Source organism: Leptonotus elevatus, chromosome 11 (genome assembly GCF_054856555.1).
Source record: "Leptonotus elevatus isolate MCC_2025b chromosome 11, RoL_Lele_1.0, whole genome shotgun sequence".
Taxonomy (NCBI): domain Eukaryota; kingdom Metazoa; phylum Chordata; class Actinopteri; order Syngnathiformes; family Syngnathidae; genus Leptonotus; species Leptonotus elevatus.
In genome coordinates this window covers 20,969,351-20,990,698 of record NC_141249.1, presented here as the reverse complement: position 1 = coordinate 20,990,698, position 21,348 = coordinate 20,969,351, and the positions used below count along the sequence as shown (strand labels likewise).

Here is a 21,348-nt window from a genome sequence, read left to right as displayed (position 1 = left end):
CCGTCCTGTGGAAACACAACCCTATTGACAGCTGATTGGGACCAGCACCAAAACAACAGCTGGACCCGCTCCCGTGTCCACGTGTGTTTACTTTGAAGCTGACATGCAGCAATTCCCGTGGCGAATTGGTCCCGCCTCGCACCTGGCTGATCCCTGCCTGACCTGCGACCCTCATACGACACGCCGAGTGACCTCACGGCTAGCTAGGTTGCGCTAAACAAGCAGCCACATGTCTGATTAAAACTCAATGACTGCCATTGACGGCTCTCGATGTCAAAGATTCATTTCATTTCTTGAGTTGAGCAGTCAATCAATTTTGCAAAGATGGATTTTATTTAAAATTGTCCAAATCTTCTCATTTCAGCATATGAACAGTAACTGTTCACTGATTTCTGGAGTCTTTCATGAAAGTTGACAGTGTTTAATCAAAAATATACTCTTAAAAACAGTTGGGTCAAAAGTAACCCAATTATGGATGAAAAATGGACCGATCCACTTCATGTGACAATTTGACCCAACTTTCTGGGTTGTTTTATACAAAATGACCCAATTTTGAAAAAAAAAAGAAGCAAGGATCTGACCAATCTTTATGAGTTGTTTTACACTAAAAGATCTGTTTCTTGACTTAAAGTTGAATCAAATAGACCCAAGTAGAGGATCGGTCCATTTTTGACCCATAGTTGGGTTATTTTTGACCCAACTGAGTGTAAGCATCTGTTTTTACTTTGGAAAACAATGAACAAACCGGTAACAGCACATCAATCCCCTTAAAAAAAAAAAAATCATTATATGAAAACGAAGTACGAAATAAACTAGTTAATTAACAGTAATCAGGGAAAAAATGCTTAAAAAATACACTTTAATGCAAAATTCAAATGAATCTGATTAGTCGATTAATCGATAGATTAATCGATTCTAAAAATATTCGGTAGTGACAGCACTAATGCAAATCAGTTTCAACATCACTTACTGACGTTGGCCCGAGTTTGTGTCTGAGTTCTAAATAACACTTTACAACATTAGACAAAAAAATTAAAAATCGAAAATATACTCCACTTCTTCAATCAAACCCCCCCCACCCCCCCCAAAAAAACAAATTGGGGCGAAAAGAAGATTTTTCTCTCCGAAGTTAAACAAACTTGTAAAATAGTCAAATGTTCTACCTGTAATTCATATCTTGATTGTTATTTTATTCATTATACATTTTGTAATTAATCGTCCGATTAATCAGTTGGCATTCTGTCGAATATTTGACGTCGGCCTGAAAAATGCCATATGGATCTGACCCGAGTTGTGAAGGTAGATCGTGGTGGTGCGCCGTGAAGATTGGGAGGCGGTTGGCGGACTCACTCTCATTTGCGGTAATTAGCGGCGGCGGCGCATGCGTGCTAACGAGCCCCTTTGATCGCTCGCTGATGAAACTTTTGATTGTTGTGCGACGGTCTTTGATTGCCTGCGACGCTCTTTGATTGTTGGGCGACGGTTGGGCGCTTGTTTGCTCTCCTGCTCTGGGAGGAGTTTGACGTATCAAAGGCGTGCGGGCGCTTTATGAAAGTTTAATTGTGTTATTGATTTAGCGGAAGGTTTGACGCCCGCAGTGTCAGCTCCCCTGGCGAAGCTTAGCGCATTCAAATGCTCGTCAGCGCCTCGCCCTCCTCCCTTCTTTCTTTCTTCCTTTCTTCCACGCAGAACAATCGCCACGGGCCAGCCTAGCGGGCGCGGTTTAATTGCCATTAATTAAAAGCATAAATCTTTTTTCTCTTCACTGACTGCTGCTCTTAAACACGCCTTTGCGTCGCTCCGCTTGTCAGGATCGCTCCCGGCGAGGCAGGGTTCATCCCCCGAACCCCCCCCCCCCCCCCTCCCTCCCCATCTCTTACCGGCACACCAGACGGTTTCGGAATGGTCTTTTTAGCACATGACGCCATATTTAGCAAAGAGCCTTCCTTTCTTTACCGACATCTAATGAGGTCAAGCGAATCGGCTCGTATGCTTTGTGACGGCGCGGAAAAAACAGCCGGCGCGGCGAACGCCGGCTCCCACAGTTCAGTCGGGGGGCCCGGCCGTCTCCCGCGCCGCCGTGGGCTGCCTAATGAGACGGCCATTAGCCTCGTCGCCGTTAGCGGCTAGCGCGCCGGACGGGATGGTGGAACGGACGCTCGATCGGGGCTTTAATGGCACGTGACGGCTCCATTTAGCGGAAGGAGATGTGATTTTTGTGCGGGCCAGGCCGATTTTCACACGGGTTCCGCTCCACTTGCGACGCGTTTGTGCAGTTAGCCGTCTCGGCCTGCAGCGAAGCTGACGTCAACAATAATAGCATGAGGATGGATGGGAGATGGTGCTTTGGTGATGGTTTGACGATTTATTTTAAGTTATTATTATTATTTTAATCAATCAATGATCATCATTTCATTGATTTGTAAAAGAAAAAAATACTATATAAAGAAATAGTAAAATTTTAAATAAAGTAAAAGAAATTAAAGGGGTCATAAAAAAGTCAAACTTTTTTTGTCTGCCGGTGATCAACACAAAAAAACACACACACACACAAACACAAAATGAATAATGTGTGAATTAGTAAATGTTTTATTTTTTCCATATATTTCCATTTTTTTTGTTCGTATTTGTACTTTTTCTTTCAATTTTGTAAAAAAATTACATTTGGTCAAGATTTTATTTTATTTTTTTTTACAAATTTGTATGTGATTTTCTGTTTATTTTTTAATATTTCCAATTGGTGCATTTTTTATTTTTTTTTTAATATAAATTATTTATATTTTTATGTTGCAAATTTGGTCAAGAAAAACTTACATTAAATACATTTTGAATTGTTTTTTTTTTTAATTCTTTTGTAGGAAAAAGTTGGGTTAAGTAGCGAGTCAGCCCAATTTTTGACCCAACAAATTGAAAAGTGTTTTCAGTTTCAGGTTTTTCACACTTTGTAAATATGTTTGCAATTCTTTGGTAAATACATCAAAGGCGCTGGCTTGTTCCGGCCGAGCCGGTTCTCACGCCGCCGCGGGCTGCCTAATGAGACGACCATTAGCCTCCTCGGCGTTAGCGGCCTGGCGTACGCCAAACGGGATGTTGGAATGGACATGCAGTCGGTCGGGGGCTTTAATGGCACGTGACGGCTCCATTTAGCGGAAGAAGGCGTTATTTTTGTCTGGATGTGGCCGATTTTCACACGATTTCCGCTCCACTTGTGACGCATTCGCGGACCGCGGCTAACATGATGTCAATCATGTTAGCATGCAGGCGACCGCTTTTAATTTGGAGCTTTGAAAGCGAGTGTCAAAACATGTTCACTGTTGAACAATAAAGTCTGAAACAATGCAAGAAAACACGCTTTGATTGAACTGAAGGCTTGCCGATGCCACCTGGCCGTGCATGTCACCCATTTTGTCAACATGTCTTCGATTTTGTACATTTATTTTCCATTTTGCAAATGTATTTGTAAATGTTCAAATGTGTACGTATTTGCAGTTTTGTAAAAAACAACAACAAAACAGTTTGCAATTGTGTTAGTAAATGCATTTAATATTTTGTAAATATTAGATTTTGTAGATTTTAGTTTCAATTAAAAAATTTTTTTATTTTGAGCGTTTGTTTAAAGGATCTTTGTGCAGTTTGCCACTTTTTTTTTTTTTACTCACAACTGTCACCTCTGGCCCAAAGCGTAACTGCAAGTAAAAGAGTCAGGGCTCTTCGTACTCATCTGGGCATTGGTGGAGCATGCATGATGTAGAGAAAGCTTTAACATTACCTTTTTAAACGGCACAATGCAACTTTAAAATGTTCAGTTTTTTTCTAAATGCATTTAATGTTTTGTAGAAAATGTTCACGTTAGCAATTTCATTCGTATTTTATTTTCTAAATCTTAAAATTCTAGATGCCTTTCAAATGTTGTAAATTTGTTTTTACTTTATTTTATTCATTTAAAAAATTGTTTAAGTGTTTGTAAGTTTAAGAGTGTAAATATATTTAACATTTTGTAAATACTTCATATTTGTATATTTTTTTGCGAATTTGTAAACCTTTTTATACATCATTTTTAATACAAATACTACAAATTTGGATTTTTTTTTTGTAAACGCATCTACCATTTCGGAAATAATTAAAATTTTGTAAATTTGTTTAAAATGTAAAAAAAAAAAAAAAAAAAATGTTTTATTTGACATACATTTAAAATGATGACAATTGCAGCTTCGCTTACAGCCGTGTGTCCTTATTAAATCCGGGAACGCCACATTCATGGTCCTGGCATAAAAAGCGAGAGCCGCTCGCTTTAGCACATGTGATCGACGTCCTTCCCCGCTCGCCGGCCCCGACAAACGTCTTAAGCGGCGACACTTAATTGGTACATTTTCCACTCAGGTTCCGATGTTGATGACGACGTCCCGAGGATGCCGAGCGGGTTCGGTCAGGCTCGCTGTCAATTTGACTCGCCCCACAGCTCATTTCTAATCCGGCGCAGGAAGCAGGAAGTTCCAATTAAAATTAAAATAAGCCCTTTAACGGCCTCTTAAATTGACAAGCCCGCAATGATTTTGGAACGGGTGCCTGTCAAAGGTCTCGGAGAAACTCGGCCTGATAAGGCCCAACGCTTCCAATTAGCGTCCGAGCGTGGCCTCAGCCGCTAATGATTTCCGCGTCCCTATAGATGTGGCGCCGACACTTATTGCAAATTACCGACAAAAGAGCCGCTTGTATTGATGAGCGGGCCAGCGGCCCGGCGTTCTCCCGTCACGCCGCCAGGGTCCGGAGGCCGTCCGCCCGGCCCCCACTGACGCAAATGCTAATGCTAACGCGAGGGAGGGGTCATCAATAACGTCTGGCCTCGTCTAATTATAGACGCCATCTCTCAGGGCCGCGGGAGGCCGCGGGGCAGCGGCGTAATTGAGCCGAGGAGAATCTCCTTGGCCGCCGTTGTTTACAGTCCTTGAAACGGATGGAGGGGGATGCTTCCCAGACGGGATTCCCGGGCGGGGGGCCGTGTTTGCTATGCGGGAAGCGGGGGTATCGGCGGATGATGATGCGCTCCCGCTCGGGAAGGGATTTCGAGTCGAAGGCCAAAGCCGTTTGCCGGCAGGGTCATCTCGTTTATTCTCCGCAAATACAAAATGGATGGTGTTTAGCGGTGGAGAAACAGGCGAGGACGTCGACGGTTTGCACCCGACACTTTAAAGTGGAAGTCGACCACGCCCCCCCCCCAAAAAAATGCAGCCCCACTGATCTAAAGATGGTATTTTGGTCCATATTGCATAAGTGGAATATGAGTTAAGCAGCAAAATGGCCGTTGCTAGTCAACAGCAAGTGGGAAAATCGTCGCCCCCTGAGATGGATTAAAATGGCTGGATTTTGCTTCACAACTCTTATTCCACAAATATAATATTCATCAGAATTTCCTATTTAGACTAGTGAGGTCACATGTAACATATTATTGTCAAGAAATGTTTATGCTTGACTTCCGCTTTAACTCGCAGCCAATTTTCACCTTCGCTCCCGGCTGTTGTACTGGATTTTGCAAGGCCCACAGAATTTTGTGTGAACTTACCAAAAGAAGAATAGAGTCTCTTTTTTCAACAGGAAAAAAAAATGTTTCTATCTGTTTCCGTTTTGCAGCAATTAGCATTAGAAAAGACGTTTCATCATATTCCACAACGGGAAAGAGCTTTTTGCAACATGGCCCGGTGTGATCTCTTATACTCTGCTGCCACCTGCTGGCCGTTTATGTAAATCATTGCTTCAAGCGTTCTCTTCAGTTCAGAGGCTTCATCAAAGCCTTCTGTATGCTCTAGCGTTGAAACAAAACAAAACATAAAAAACATAAATACGTCTTTGGGAACATGGTAATGTTTGCAATAGAACGTATTTACACGTTTTTGGGAGCAAATGGGTTAAGAGGAAGGTTTTGTGTTCTTTTGTGACGTTCAAATGTTCCATTCGGAGCGAATTTTGTTGCAACCGGAAAAAAAATTCTTGAAGGCCAAAATGACTATGACTACGTCACTTGAAACCAAAATGGCGGGCTTCCTGTGTCTTTCCAGACATGGCTTCTTGAGACTTTTTTGTGCGTCTACTCAATTTAGACGTGCCTAGCAAATTTCATGGTACGAAGTCAAACTAGCTTCAGGGGCTGAATTTTTCGAAAACATCATGAACTCGTGAACTCGTGTCAAACGAAAAGACAGACGTAAACATGCACACGAATGCTCGGTGTAAAAACTTTATTTGCACCTGCAGACCAGCTGAACGGCCAAAATGACCCCGACTTGAACCAAAATGGCCGACTTCCTGTTTCTTTCCCGGCCATCGAGTTTTTTGTGATTCTACTCATGACAAACATGTCCACCAAATTCTTGTTGCTGAATGAGTCCAGGATTTTCCAAAACAACACAAATTCTCAAGTCCACTAAATGTTTCCAAGATGTATCTGGGTACGCGTTTAAGCACACGGTGCGTTGATGCGACAAGAGACGAGCGCAGTCATGAAGCGTTAGCGGCGTTGCGCGCTGACGAGGCCAGCCGAGACCCCCGCCGGTGCCAAAACGGCTCGGCCGCGAGAGCTTTTTGCCCTTTTGGAAAACTGAACCTGAGATGAGGAGGGAAGGGGGGGGGGGTGGTTGTAATGCCGGCGGACACGAGACGGCGAGAAGGGAAGTGGAGGGGCGGGGCTAGCACCTCCGGCGAGGAAAGACACAAAAAGGATTGAGAAGATGGTGGGAAGTGAGAACAAAAACATGTTTGTGAGGTTTACGATCTGGACAATCCAAGTCCACTTCCTCTTGCATTATCATCAGGCATCAAAGACGAGGGCTTCTCAAAGATTTTTGGGAGGGGGGGGGGGCACTCACGGTAATTTTGGTGTCATTTTAAATGCCTAAGATAAATAGATTGACACAGAAAAAATAAATAAAACATAATTAAAAACAATAATAATAAAATTTAAATAAAATAAAAACAATAATAATAAAATTTAAATAAAATAAAAACAATAAATTATTATTTTTTTTTTTTATTATCAATTTTGACACGAAATGGCTACATTGCAGTGGGAAGAGGGGCATAATGACTACATGGGGACCCCCAAACGAGTTATTATATGCTGACCCTGAGAGCCCTTTGAGGAGACCACTTTTTTCCCAGGATGCCTTCTTAGTCCGATTTCCAATCAACTCATTCGCTGCCGTGCACGTTTCCGCTCACCAACTACAATTTAACCGTTTGCTGCCGTCAAAGTATATTTTTTTCAACGCGGCAGTCAAAAAAATAAATACATCAGGATGACAAACCAGTGTAATGACCAAGAGGTCCTTGTAGATGGCAACGTTGCTTCACTTTGGATTGAGGTCGACACAGTTTAGGCAGTGAAACTTGATTTATGCGGATTGTAAGGGAGAGGAACGGCAACACGTTGGAAGTCGGGCAAGTTTAAGCAACTGAATATCAAACAAAGTGCATGATATGAACAGGGGACGTGTTATCCAAAAAGTGTGCGTGGGAAAAAGAGAAAGAAAATGATGTGATAGAGTGAATGACCAATGCATGGAAAAAAAATTAAAAATTAAAATTAAAAATCACTGACCTTCACTGCGAGCCATTTGGTGAGTCACATTTTTCGGTTGCACATCTGTAAATAAATGACAATTTTTTTTGTTTCTGGTCGCCTTAATTGTCATTGTTGTCAATTTGAAAATAAAACACAAAACTAGTGGAAAAACAGCGACATCAACATTTTTGTGACAGGAGCAAATAGGTGTTATGGTCCACCATGTTTTTGTTTTTTTTGTGTGTGTGTGTTTGAGCGCTCCTCCCTAATTGGTGGCCCTCGTCCCCAACTCGGTCCACCAATCAGGGCAAGGGAGGAGCCCTGATTGCCACATCGACTTCAGGTGCGTGACCAGCTGTGGCCATTTGTGGCCACAGAACATGTAACGAGCAAATTGTTGAAGGGGCATCCCAGAATTGGAGGACGGGTTGCGTCCTATTCATCAAATTTTGAATAATCCACATACAAAATACTAAAACGTAAAGTTTCTGAATTTAAAAAATGAAGAAAAAAACACCCCATAAAGTCTGCTGTAATCTGAGCCAATCAAATCTTTGATCTTTTATTATCTATTATTGATGAATATGCAGCGAAAAAATTAGAAAAGTGAAGGTTAATTTCCCACGAATTTTTAAGCCCAAATGACCCGGAAGTGCAACAGCAGATTTATTTGCGAGTGCATTTTGGAGAGCACAACACGCATGACAAGGCAGTATTATTATTATCATTATTATTTTTTGGGGGGCAGACGTTTGTTGTGCGTTTGCTAAGTGGTTACAAGATCTTCCATCTGGCCAATTTCTCCCCTACAGCAGACACGAATGCCCCCCCGTCCCCCCCCCCCCTCTCCTTCCCGCCCCCTTTGCATCATTTGAACATGCAGATAATAAGCTTTGACTTGTGGCTGCGCGTTTATGGCTCTTTTCATGTGGTGGTGCGCGCTGACAGGCCAGCCAGTCAGCAGCCAGCCAGCCTGTCAGCCTCTCTAATGATCCTCCCCTCGAACCCCCTCCCCCTTTTACTCTCTTTTCTGTCTCATTGGCCGTTTCCTTCAAAAACAAAATCGCTCATTTAAATTCTCCCGCCCGGGGGCGTTTTTTGGGGTCTTCAAATATTGTTGGAAAGTGAGCGGATTAGGCAAAATATGCTTTTTTAAAATGTTAATATATTTTCTGGTTCACTCTGGGCTCCTCCGAGGCCAATTAGGCGCTCTCTGCCGGCTGCATTAATGTCAAGCTGACATGGCGGCTGTAATTACTCGCGCGCTTGAAACAGCTCAACTTTTTTTTTTTTTCTTTCTCCTTCTTCTTCTCTCCTCACCCACTCGTGGCGAAGACGAGCGCCTGGCGGTGACACGCCGGCCGTTTGATCATTTAATCATCGCTCGCTTCCTCGCAAGCGCGCGAGTTCACCTTGTGTTGTGAATCAGATTGCATAAAAAAAAAATAAAAAAAAATTCAAGCGCCGTTGTCGACGGGGGTCATTAATGGCGCAGTAGAGGTGCGCAATGTGGACACGGCAAACCTCTTATCTGACAATTTTGGCTGTGCTCACACTTGACCTGAGGGCAGAACAATGCAGACTTAAAGATATGCATGGGGAGGTTCACAGCTCCTCAGTAAGCTGCAGCAATGAGTCGCTCTACGTAGAGGAAAAATAATATATGCATGCGCGAAGTATATTATCTGTTTACATGTGCTGCTCCAGAGTAAACGTTAACACCGTCACAGAGATGCTATTTGCTAGCATGTCTACCCTTATGTTAGCATGAAGCTAAACAGGCTTTCTTTAAGACAAAGTAGGTGAGCAGGTAGTGACAGCTTGAAGCCTGATTTTTTTCTTCTTCAAGATTTTTGTCTACATAAATTGTGGAAAATGTGATGCGCTGTAAATACTTTCCAGATGCATCAAGTGGATGTGTTTTCTTTGATAGTTTTTTTTTTTATTATATTGGCAAAAATAAAAATAAAACCCTTTTGCAAATGAATGTCCATATAGGTTGTAGTGTGTCAAAAACAAAAGAATAAATAAATAAAAATAATTGGTTCCATTTTTGGAATTCGATTGCAAAATGACAAAATTGAGTGTTGTCAATAATTCCCATATGTATGTGCTTTTTCTTAGTTTTTTATTTATTTTTAATACATTTTAGGGGTGTCAGGCGATTAATTTTTTGTAATTGTAATTAATCACATGACTTCAATAGTTAACTCACGATTAATAGCAAATTCTATATCTGTTCTAAATGTACAATAAAATGTACAATTATCCCCCCCGTTTTCATTGTCTTAACATAAAAATGGAAAATGTTAAATTAATAAATATGGCTGCATCTTTTAGTCCTTTATACAGTAATTTCATAATATTCACAAAATTGAGTTAAAATTAAAAAGATGTACTGCACTGTAAAAAAGGAGTGTGATATTGATTTGTGTTGGTCATTTTTCTGCCACCAGATGGCATAATTGCATTTGTAAGACGTTGCTGACAGCTCAGTGCATTTTTCTTTGCACATTAAGAGCGATCTTGAACAGAAAGTAACTTGTGAAATGTTTCTCATTTTTATATGCGACGAGAACGTCATACCATATGACAGGAAGTGACGCATAGCCCCATGGTCAGCCCCTTCCGGGTAATCCAAAACGACCCCCCCCCACCCCCCCCACACACACACACACTGTTTCCGATTACCTTGGCGAAGCGTGAACGCGCACGTCAGGAGCGTGGCGGTAATTATTTGTGCGATGCCATCAGCACGGATCAATCAGTCGGGAAGGCTGCTGGCGGAAGGCGGCGAGCTTCGCTTGATTGACAGCTTTGGTAATGATGGGATTGCACCCCCGCGCCCTCCCTCCCCTCACACACACGCGGACACACACACACACGCGCGCTCGTCAGGACCACATTGGAAACACGCTCCGATCAATGCGCTCGTCATGTCGGAATTATTCGCCGCGTCGGGATCCTCGTTTCCGCCTTCGTCGGGTTCCACATCAAACTCACCTGCGCTTCGCGTCCCTCATCAATGTCACGTACTCGTGAGCAACGTCGTTCAGAATCATATACGGGATGAAGTATGCACGCGTTACATGTCATTGTGTTTGCCATCTATCATCATATAAGGTGTATTTGTCTTTTTTTTAAAATAAAATATTGACTTTTTCTTTGAACTCATTCACTGCCATTGACGGCTATTGACGTCAAAAATTCATTTGAACTATTTCTATCAGTTTAAATTTTTTGCCCACTTTTGTTAACAAGAGTATGAAAACCTAGAAAGAAGTTGTTATTGTACATTTAGAACAGATATAAAATGTGTGATTAATCATGAGTTAACTATTGAAGTCATGTGATTAATTACAATAAAAAAATGTAATTGCCTGACAACCTAATTTTTAATAATCTTTTTTTCAAATAATAAATCATTTTTAAATAATACATATTTTTAAAGAAAATATTAAAAATTAGGTCATCAGGCGATTTAATTTTTTTTATTGTAATTAATCACATGACTTCAATAGTTAACTCATGATTAATCACACATTTTATATCTGTTCTAAATGTACAATAAAAACGTTTTTCTAGGTTTTCATATTCTCGTTAACAAAAGTGCAAAAAACGTTAAACTAATAGAAAATTTAAAATAATTTTTGACGTCTAAAGCCGTCGATGGCAGTGAATGAGTTAACGAATAAAAACTCGATATAAGTTCAAAAAACACTAACTTTAATGTACATATAGGAGAAAAATATACAATTAGTCTTGCCCACCACATATTGGGAATACTAGAAAAAGTAGAAAACGGCACAAAAAATGTTTTGGGTCCACGTCGATATCAGTATTCGATATTTCAAACTAGAAAAAGGTGTGCTATGTACCCCAATTGAATAATAGATCCGCCTCTGCCCCGCGTGAGCACATTTCCACATTCAGAACAAAAGCAAGAGTGATCAAAAAGAAAATGATCTTTGATCTTTGATTTTGTTTTGTTTAAACCACCGCCACAAAAAACAGCACTAATTGGTCCAGTTAAGTATACACCGTCAGGATGATCACGTGTTGGTCTCGTGTTATGTAACAAAAACTGGATAAAATAATTGCTTCTTTTTTTTTTAAGTAAAAGCTAGAAAACGTATATTATCTATTATTAATGAATATGCAGCAAAAAAATCTGAAAAGTGAAGGTTTATTTACCAATATTTTTTTAAGCCCAAATGACCCGGAAGTACAGCAGCAGATTTATTTGCGAGTGCATTTTGGAGAGCACGACACGCATGACAATGCAGTATTATTATCATTATCATTATTATTATTATTAAAAAGCTAGAAAACACTCTTTAGTCATTTTATTAGAAACAGTGCTGCAAAAGTTGGACATAAAAAAAGCCCAGTGTGGCTTCATGGATTAAATGCAAAACATGTAGACACATCATTAGGTACAGTCGTACCTTTTTTTGACAATGTTTTGATCAGTGTCGGTAAAATTGAAGCGAATTGTGGACTGAATGTCTTTAAATACCTTCATCTTCAGCTTACTGCATCGTCATGTCAAATATGATCCCACACTTTCGCTCTTGCACAGTATTTTATTTTATTCGATACTGACAAGTCTGCGCGGAACTTAAAAGAAAAGAAACAAATAAAAAGTGAAACAATTGAATGATGTTGATGATTGAATGTGTAAAAATTTGTTCTAAATGGCCTCTCAAATAATTATTTACAGTTTTTAAAGCTTTTATTCATCAACTTAACCCAGTTGTGCAAAATAAGCATAAATGCATCCTCACAAAATATTTGCATTCATGTTTTTTTTCCTAAGAGACTATTAATGGAATCTTGACCAACTTGAGTTTTGTTTTTATTGCTTCGCTTTTCCTCGTCTCATTTGCATCACGTCCGTGTTGCAATCATTACGAGTTTGTTTTTCCAAAAAGTCATTTAGCAAACTGGAGCCTCCTCTATTTTTTTTCTTTTTTTTTTCCGGAGACTTGATTGACAGGCTAAATGACGCAGATGCTGCTGCGCTCTGAAGGTCGCCAACCGTGTGAGGTGACAGCTTACACGACTTTCCCGCCGCAACGGACACGTCATGACGCTGGGACACAACATGCACGTGAAAATAAGATAAAATGTTAAAAAAAAAATCGATGCATATTTGTTTATATTTACTTTCCGCTAGTCATGTTTTTGGGATATATAATTTGTATCTCATGTGTTGCAATAAAAAAAACGTTTCTGCTTCACTTTGTCGCCCCCGTGTGGACGACAGCATCGAGGCACCCTCGCTTGCTTCACACGGTATCTTCCCTCCGTTGTTATTTTTCCCCCCCAACAGCTAAATAATACAACATAACACCTCCTTATTCATTAAGTAGGCTTTTTTATTTTATTTATTCCATCACTTTTAAGCGAGTGTGCTCCTTTGATCTTTTTTAACAGACAAAATGTCCGATTGAGATGCTCGGCGAAGTATGAAATGTTAATTTATTTCAATAATTCTGCAGCACTAGCAGCATTTTAATGCTGATAAATCCATTTGCTAGACCGGAATGATTTGGACAAAATCAAGGAGAAATATGAGATTAAAAAACACACGCACATTTGTTATGTTTATATTTGTTAGAACGAATTCCAATATACAGCTTCCAAATGCGCATCAAATAAACAAGATGTTGATTTAATAAAGCGCGTAGAAGAGAATGTTGAAGTCAAATCTGAAGCTGAAGGAAATAAGTCATTAAAAATGAATCTTGCTGCGGGATAAAAATGAATACTGTATTTTAGAAATATTGCATGTTTAAAATATTGCGTGGGAATGAATCAAAGTGCGCGTGAGCTTGACGTGGTGCGCTCATTAGCGGCCCATAATTAGTCGAGTCATTAGAAAATGACAACCTTATTAACGCTGTCACTCCGACGAACAAACATTAAAAAGGAAAAAAAAATGAGTGGGGGGGGGTGCCTACCATGACGCCGGAATTAAATCTGTTTTTAACGAGAAAAAGAGAGACAAAAAGTCGCGTTTTCTTGGAGTGTTTAGGAAATAAAAGCTCGCTGCTGAGGCCTGCGGAGAGCAAAAAAAAAAAAAAAGAGAGAGAGAGAGAGAGAAGAGCTTCATTTCTTCATTTCTCAGCATTGAAAACCGTCTTCAAGAAGCCGCGCGCTGATTGGCCGGCCCGTCCCGGGCGCCAGCCAATGAGAAGGGAGGAGCAGGTGGATGAAAAGAAGAAGAAGCATGAGGAGGAAGAAGAAGAAGAGGAGGAGGTTTTTCTTTCTTTTTTCGAGTGCTATGAAGAGACAAGCCGCGTCGGCGTGTTTATTAGAAAGGAGAAAATATTAATCGCCTCCACCCTCTGTTGGCCGTGGGCCGTGACGTCACGTCAGGAAGTGATTGGAGCGCGCGAGTGCGGCGATTAGCGGCAAAAGGTTTTGGAGCGAGCGCCGAGTATGATGTGGCAGCCGGACGGAGCACGCCTGCGCTTGCACGCGCAATTTGCACGCAACAACTTGCAATAAAAGCCAAAGAAGAAAATATTAATAATAATAATAATAAGAAGAAGAAGAATCCGGGCGTGGGGTGGGAGGGGCCGCACGCGGATGCTGTGGAAGTTCACCTGCTGGATTGTGGACTTATTTCCCTTTTTGATTTCTTCTTCTTCTTCTTCTGTGAACTTTTTTTGCGGCCGCGAGGAGATCGAGGCGCGCCCGGGCTGTGATGACGACCCCCTCCCGCTAAGATGGAGGCATCGAGCGGCTCCAGCTTCGGCATCGACACCATCCTGGCGGGCGGGCGGGCCACGCCGTCGCCGCCGCCGTCCTGCTCGGACGCCGACACGGTGGCGGGCACGGCGCCCTCGTCGCCGCTGTCGGTCACCGGCGAGCACCCGGCGGAGCCCGACGCCAACCTCCTCCTCCATCACCATCACCCGCACCACCAACACCACCACCACCCGCACCACCACCAGCACCACGGGCCGCTCGCCGCCCCCCTGCCGCAGCCTCCGCACCACCACCTCCTGCTCCCCGCGGCCGGGGCCGGCTGCAGCGGTCCGAGGAGCGCCACCTCGTCGTTCCTCATCAAGGACATCCTGGGCGACGGCAAGCCGCTGGCCGCCTGCGCGCCCTACAGCACCAGCGTGCCCATGTCGCCCGGCAAGGCCGCCGAGAGCGCCTCGGCCCCGGACGGCTTCCGGCCCAAGCTGGAGCTGCAGGACGACGGCCGGGGGGGCAAAATGGATCGGCGGGACGAGATGCTGCTGCACGGCGACGTCAAGTGCAACGGTACGGAGGGAGGATGCTGGGAGGGGGGAGGGGGGGAAAATGGGGGGGGGGGGGTCTTCATGGGAGAAAGAAGAAGCTGTGCGCGGAGCTTCCCTGGTGGCTCAATTAGAGAGATGATTGTTACTCCTGCAGGCAGGAGGGGAAAAGGAGGGGGGGGGGGGTAACGCAAGGGGGCTACAAATAGATTGACATATTGATTTTTACAACAACACGCGCCTCAGCTCAAGTTCATTTAAAAGTTGACGCAAGTGATTTGATTGAAAGTTGAAGGCAGGAAATGACAAGACAATCCGGAAACGTTTTCGACTAAACACCAGCACGAAACAAGAGAAATTAAGAATATTTTATGGCTAATTTAAAAAAAAAAAATCGTTACTTTAAATAAGAAATGGTTCTCAAATAACATAGAAAATAAAAATAAACACAATTTGCCGCCTTCAGAAGAGGAATCAACGCCGCACTCAAATGTGAACTGTTTGTTTGGTTATTCAAAATTTTTTATTTTTGCTGTTGCAGATAATTTAACGTCAGATGCAATAATTGTTAAAACACACAAACAAGACTTAACATGCACTTAAATGTGCGAACTGGATTTTAAAGACCTTTTTAGGTTTGAATTCAAAAGGTTTCTTCCGGTTTTGCACCCCCTAAGAAACACGAGTCCACTTATATTATTGGATTTAAAAAAGAAAGAAAGAAAGGAATATGTATATGTCTATTTTTCAAGGAAATTGTAATGTTTTTAGAGAAAATTTATTTTTACTCAAGAAAAAAAGCGCAGTTTCATGAACAGAATCCGTATTCACAAGAAAAAGAATGCATATTTAAAAAAGTATATTTTCAAGAAAAGTATAGTTGCAAGAACAAAACGCATTAAAAAAAGAATTTAAGAAAAAAGTATAGTGTAGAAAAAAATGCTATTCAAAAAGTATATATCTAAGGGGAAAAAAAATACTCTATTTTAAAGAAAAAATATACAAAGATGTATATTTAAAGAAACAAAGCAAAACGGTATTAATTTTTTTTTTAAGTCACAGTAAATGTTGAGTGTTTTCAAGGTGGCAAACATGAAATAAAGAATATTTTCAAGAACCCAAATCGTATGTTTCGAAATAAAACAAGCTCGTGCCTTTTTTCAAGCTGACATCTTTCCCGACTGAAAATCCTTTTTCGGGCCGAAACCCGAAAGCATGCATTTATTTCTCTTGTCGTGGTCGCGCAGGAAGCAAAGAGGATGGCGAGCGCGAGATCTCGAGCAGCCGCGACAGCCCGCCGGCTCGCACCAAGAAGCCCCGCAAGGCGCGCACGGCCTTCACCGACCACCAACTCAACCAGCTGGAGCGCAGCTTCGAGCGCCAGAAGTACCTGAGCGTGCAGGACCGAATGGACCTGGCGGCCGCCCTCAACCTCACCGACACGCAGGTCAAGACCTGGTACCAGAACAGACGGTACGCAAAAAAAAAAAACACACGTGCAGATTGCGCAACATGACAATGATGCTGATACTGGCTTGTGCTTGAATATCATGAGGCGGATTTATCGGATATCGTTTTTACGGCCTGACGAAAACGAGCATAAAAAGTCGAATTAAAAGAGATTTTTTTTTTTGGCATTCATCTTGACTTTCAATTTTAATTAAATGTTCTTAATAAGTTTTACCATAAAAAAAGGAAGGGGGGGGGCGATTCCAGTGTAATATTATTAGAAAGTACATTTTTATGTATGGCAAGGGCATGATCGTTCGTATTGTTGACACTGATTTGGTTTTGAGGTGATTCTTATTTTTGCTTGATTTATTTTTATTTTTATGTGGACTTTTGTAGAGTGCACGAGTTGCAAACACGATACGATTCATTGCAATGTCAATTATTATTAGTGTCAGAATGAGACGGAAATATATTCCAGGCATATTTTTTTTCATACAATTCAACAAAACTCTGCCAGCAAGAAGAGAAAAGAACATTCTTTCTCTTAAGAGGCTTAAATTGCACCTTCAGGACCAAAATATTTATTTGCCTTCGTTTTATTTCCTTTTCAACAGTGGTGATAAATTAGAAAATGTGTTTTTATCGTAAAACTACAAAATAATTGAACTGTTATTATCACTAGATTTGGAGTTATTATTTTCACAATTGACTGGTTATAGGATCAACATTTCTTGAGGCTTGAATGGCTTATTTTCACAATAAAACAAATTAATTAATGTATTACAAAGTGGATGGTGATGATTTTCATTTAATGGACAGTTTATATATTCTAACTGAATGAGTCGTTTTGGACTTAATATCATCTTGATAGATTAGATGCAATTGTGTAAATGTGCTTGATTGGTGCCTAAAATTCAGGGTTGTTTTGAGCGCCATGCACAATTTTATTGAACTTTTATAATTATTAGCGATGATGAGCAAGGCCCAAATACACACACCGGAAGTTGGCCACACCTGATATAGGAGCTTTTTTCTAATGACAATTTTCATGTTTACCTCAGTCATCATCTACATGATTAGAGGAAAAATAAATATTCAACATTTCAGTACCCCCCCCACACACACACACACACACACATAGAAATGGCCATATATGGCACACAACCGGAAGTTGGTCACAATCTTTTGTATTTGTTTTTTTTTAAGAGGGTGGTGTGCAGATTAGATCACAATCTTATCTGTTGTTAATTGGGATTTATCATGAACATTAGAAGAAAAATAAGTAATTTTTCAAATCCATCAAATTGCAGGAGGAGAATGTATGCCCATAAATGGCCCACACACCACATGTTGGACACCAATAGTTTTGTTGTGGATGTTTTTTTGTTTTTTTGGAATGAAAATGACAATGAAAAGTATTTTCCCCCTAACTCATCCTGCAATTTTTTAAAGCTGCTTTTTCCCCACAATTATCGACTTTCACTGTGGGCCGGAAGTATGCCCATGGAGCATATTATTATTATTATTATTATTATTAATTGATTGATTGATTGGCTGATTGTGTAAAAAACATTAGCATTGTTTTGTCAAATTCATAATGCACAGTGAAAAACAAATATTGTGCCACCCACCCCCCTAAAAAAAAATCTAAAGTCTTGCATTTTTACATCAAAATCACAAATATCTGTTTTTATCCACAAGTTATCAAATTTGCCTACCAAATATGGCCAAAATTTATTAAAGAATTATTATTTATTTATTGCATGAAAATGACATTTAGCATTTTCCTTTATCAATACAATTAATGAGTATTAAAAAAACAATGTTTTTAAGAAAAGAAAAATTGAATTGCACGCTGGACTGGATTTATGCCCATATATGGCGCGCATGCCGGAAGTTGGCTACACCTGATTTTGACCCCCCAAGAAAAAAAAAATACAGGAAGCATTTTTACCCCTATACATCATGCAGATTAAAACCTGGACCAAAAACAAAAACGGCAAATAATTTTTTCAAAAATGATCGAATTGCACAGTGGCTCCAATGTATGCCCATATAAGGCCCACATTTTGGAAGTTGGCTGCAACTGATTTCGAGGCATGTTTTTTTTAATTATTATTATTTTTTAATGATTGTATTTGTATTAATTTTGCATGATGGACTAACGTTGCTGTCGGTCTTCGCACCCACGCAGGACCAAATGGAAGCGTCAGACGGCGGTCGGCTTGGAGCTGCTAGCCGAGGCCGGAAACTACTCGGCCCTGCAGCGGATGTTCCCGTCGCCCTACTTCTACCACCCGAGCCTTCTGGGCTCGATGGACGGCAACACGGCGGCAGCGGCGGCTGCGGCCGCCATGTACAGCAGCATGTACCGGACTCCCCCCGCGCCGCACCCGCAGCACCCGCACGCGCACGCGGCGGCGGCTGCGGCTGCTGCGGCGGCGGCCGCGGGCATCCAGAGGCCGCTGGTGCCCCGCGTGCTCATCCACGGCCTCGGACCCGGGGGCCAGCCGGCACTGAACCCTCTGTCCAGCCCGCCGCACGCGCGGTAGGGACCGAAAGAAAACACTCAAGACATTTAGAGTCATGCACGGACACGTGGGGGGGAAGGGAGGGGGGGAGGAGATTTATGACTGTGGAACAGGTGGACTGCTCGCGTCTGATTGTCCGTTTTTTCTTTGTCTTTTTGTACAAAAAAAACCAAACACTTAACATTAGTAAATAAACAGTTAAAGTTTATTATTAGATGGAGACGAACGGAATGAATAAAGACGTCATGCAAACGTTTAACTTTCACTTTATTTTTCGAACATTTGTTCAATTAAAGTGTGAGCTTTCGTGTGACATGCACAGTGGCGTGCACGCGCTTGGGCTCGGGAACGCGCCAGGATTGGGAATGCGTCCTGCATGGCAGCTGCTCACACAACAAGAGCGCATTTCACATGTTTCCACTTCTCAGCAGGACGCGCCACAAAAAAAAAAAAGGGGGGGGGGGCGACAAATTCTCCAAAAGCCAGCAGGGCCGCACGGGGAGGGAGGGGAGCAATTTTTCTTTTACTCATCAGGGGCCATTTTGAGGGCCGTGCAAACGGCATTCAATGTCAACTGTTATCATGATTATTATTATTATTACTAAGTATGATAACTATTTGCTAAAAACAGAAAGCCACTTTTAAGTTTCAATGGGGTTTGCGAATGTGGACCGGATATATGACCATATATGGCACCACATGAATTATTTTTTTGCACATGCAGCTGCAATGACAATGATTTGTATTTCCGACCGTCACTAAAATATTTTTCCATTTTAGTGCTGAACTCTCAATTTGATAACTGATATACAACAATTTTAGTCCTGGATGATTTCCACCTCTCTACATAATGTCAACTTTTGCATGTTGCCATAAACATTTAGTGCACAACTGATAAATGTAATCATTTTAGCCCTTCAATTCCTTTAAAATGTTTAAGCTGGACCAGATATGACCCCTTGCCACCCATTTGTAGAGATTTTATTATTTAATTTACAATGATGTAATTTGCATATTCAACAAAAAACAAATACATTCATTTTGGTGCAAGTATATGAGCAATTATTTTAATACTTTGATTTTATCGTTTTTAAAAACTGAATAGTGCAGCAGATTTACCAAATATGGCCCCCACACCGCACATTGGCCACCACTAAATATATATATTTTTTTACTTTCCATTCCTCATAATTATTATGTTTATTATTATGCAAGTGCAAAAATGATCCAGTCTGTCATTTAGGAAAACCTTTGATGGTTTACGTATGGAATTGATTTATGACCACATTTGGCCCACAAACCACAGTTTTGTCACCCTAATGGATTTTTTTTTTTAAAGTAAAAATTGACTTATTGTAAATTTCCAACCTTGCTAGGAATATATAATTACATAATTAGTTGAGCAGATGTGACCAGAGGCCTATATGGCGAGCATTCTGGAGGTCTGTCACCCAATGACGTCACTTGCATTTGTCTCCATCAAATTTGAAGAAAAGACGCAATTGTTTTTCAATGTTTTCAAATCTTCACAATCCCCGCGAGTTAAGACGCGCAAAAGTCGCCATTTTGCGCTGCGGCAGATTGTGAGGCAGTGCATCGTTTTGCGCACGCTGCTCACATGCGCGACTTATTCGCCATTATGATTTATTTATCATACTCCGCGGGTGGATGTAAATAGGGGAGGGGGGGATTATGGGGGCGCCCGGGTTTGGTGAGTGTGTGCGCCCTTCAGCCTGCAAACCAAACAGAATTTACGTGGCGGCGTAAAAAAAAGCCTTCAATGATTTTTTATGAAGAGTTAAATTTATATTGTGTGTGTTTGGTGAAATTGTGGCGCAAACAAAGCGGCAAAAAAAAAAAAAAAGTGGCAGTCACTTGTTTAAAGTGGGTCACACTTGAGTGAGAGTTAAAGTGACAGCGTGAAGCTGACTGGCAGGTTGAGCTTTTCACACGGGAAACACTCACTGCACTGCACTCCATATTTTCAACAGATTTAATTTCATCATTTGGATTTGATAAATTTCATTTTGGACCCCCCCCCCCCCCCCCCCCACACACACACACATTAGACAAACTTCTATAAATTTAGACGGGGGAGGGGGGTCACGAGTGGACAAAATTCAATAATAATAAAAAAACAAAAACATGTTCAAGTTAATCAAATCGTTTCCCAAATAAAGAAGATTAAAACATCATTAGCTGCTCAACAGTCTGAATGAGATTAAAAAATACTTTACATTTTTTTTAAAATCTAGAATTATAAGAATGGGGGACAATGCATCACTGTAATCAATACATAATGAAAAAGACAAGAAATTTGAGCTGTAATCGCCCCTGTGACGTCACTAACATGACCATGAGCTGTCTCGTGCTGTCTAATCAACCTAAAGATGAACACAATAAATACAAAATCTATAGTGTTTAAAACATAAACCGTTTTACTTGTTAAATTTGAATACATTTACTGGTTAGCACATCCACCTCACAGTTCAGATGCCGTAGGTTCAAATCCCGTGTCCCATGGCTGCATGCGTGGGTTTACAGGTGCCGCAGT

The 21,348-nt window shown here is 41.2% G+C and overlaps 1 protein-coding gene across 1 annotated transcript; it reads left to right on the top strand.

Moving 5' to 3' along the window:
• The first annotated feature begins 13,620 nt into the window (after positions 1-13,620).
• barhl2 (BarH-like homeobox 2) lies at positions 13,621-18,858 on the top strand. Its single transcript, XM_086089175.1, has 3 exons — positions 13,621-14,836; positions 16,059-16,284; positions 18,458-18,858. The coding sequence occupies exons 1-3, from the start codon at positions 14,293-14,295 to the stop codon at positions 18,813-18,815; spliced, it is 1,128 nt and encodes a 375-aa protein (XP_085945301.1). The 5' UTR covers positions 13,621-14,292; the 3' UTR covers positions 18,816-18,858.
• The last annotated feature ends 2,490 nt before the right edge of the window (positions 18,859-21,348 follow it).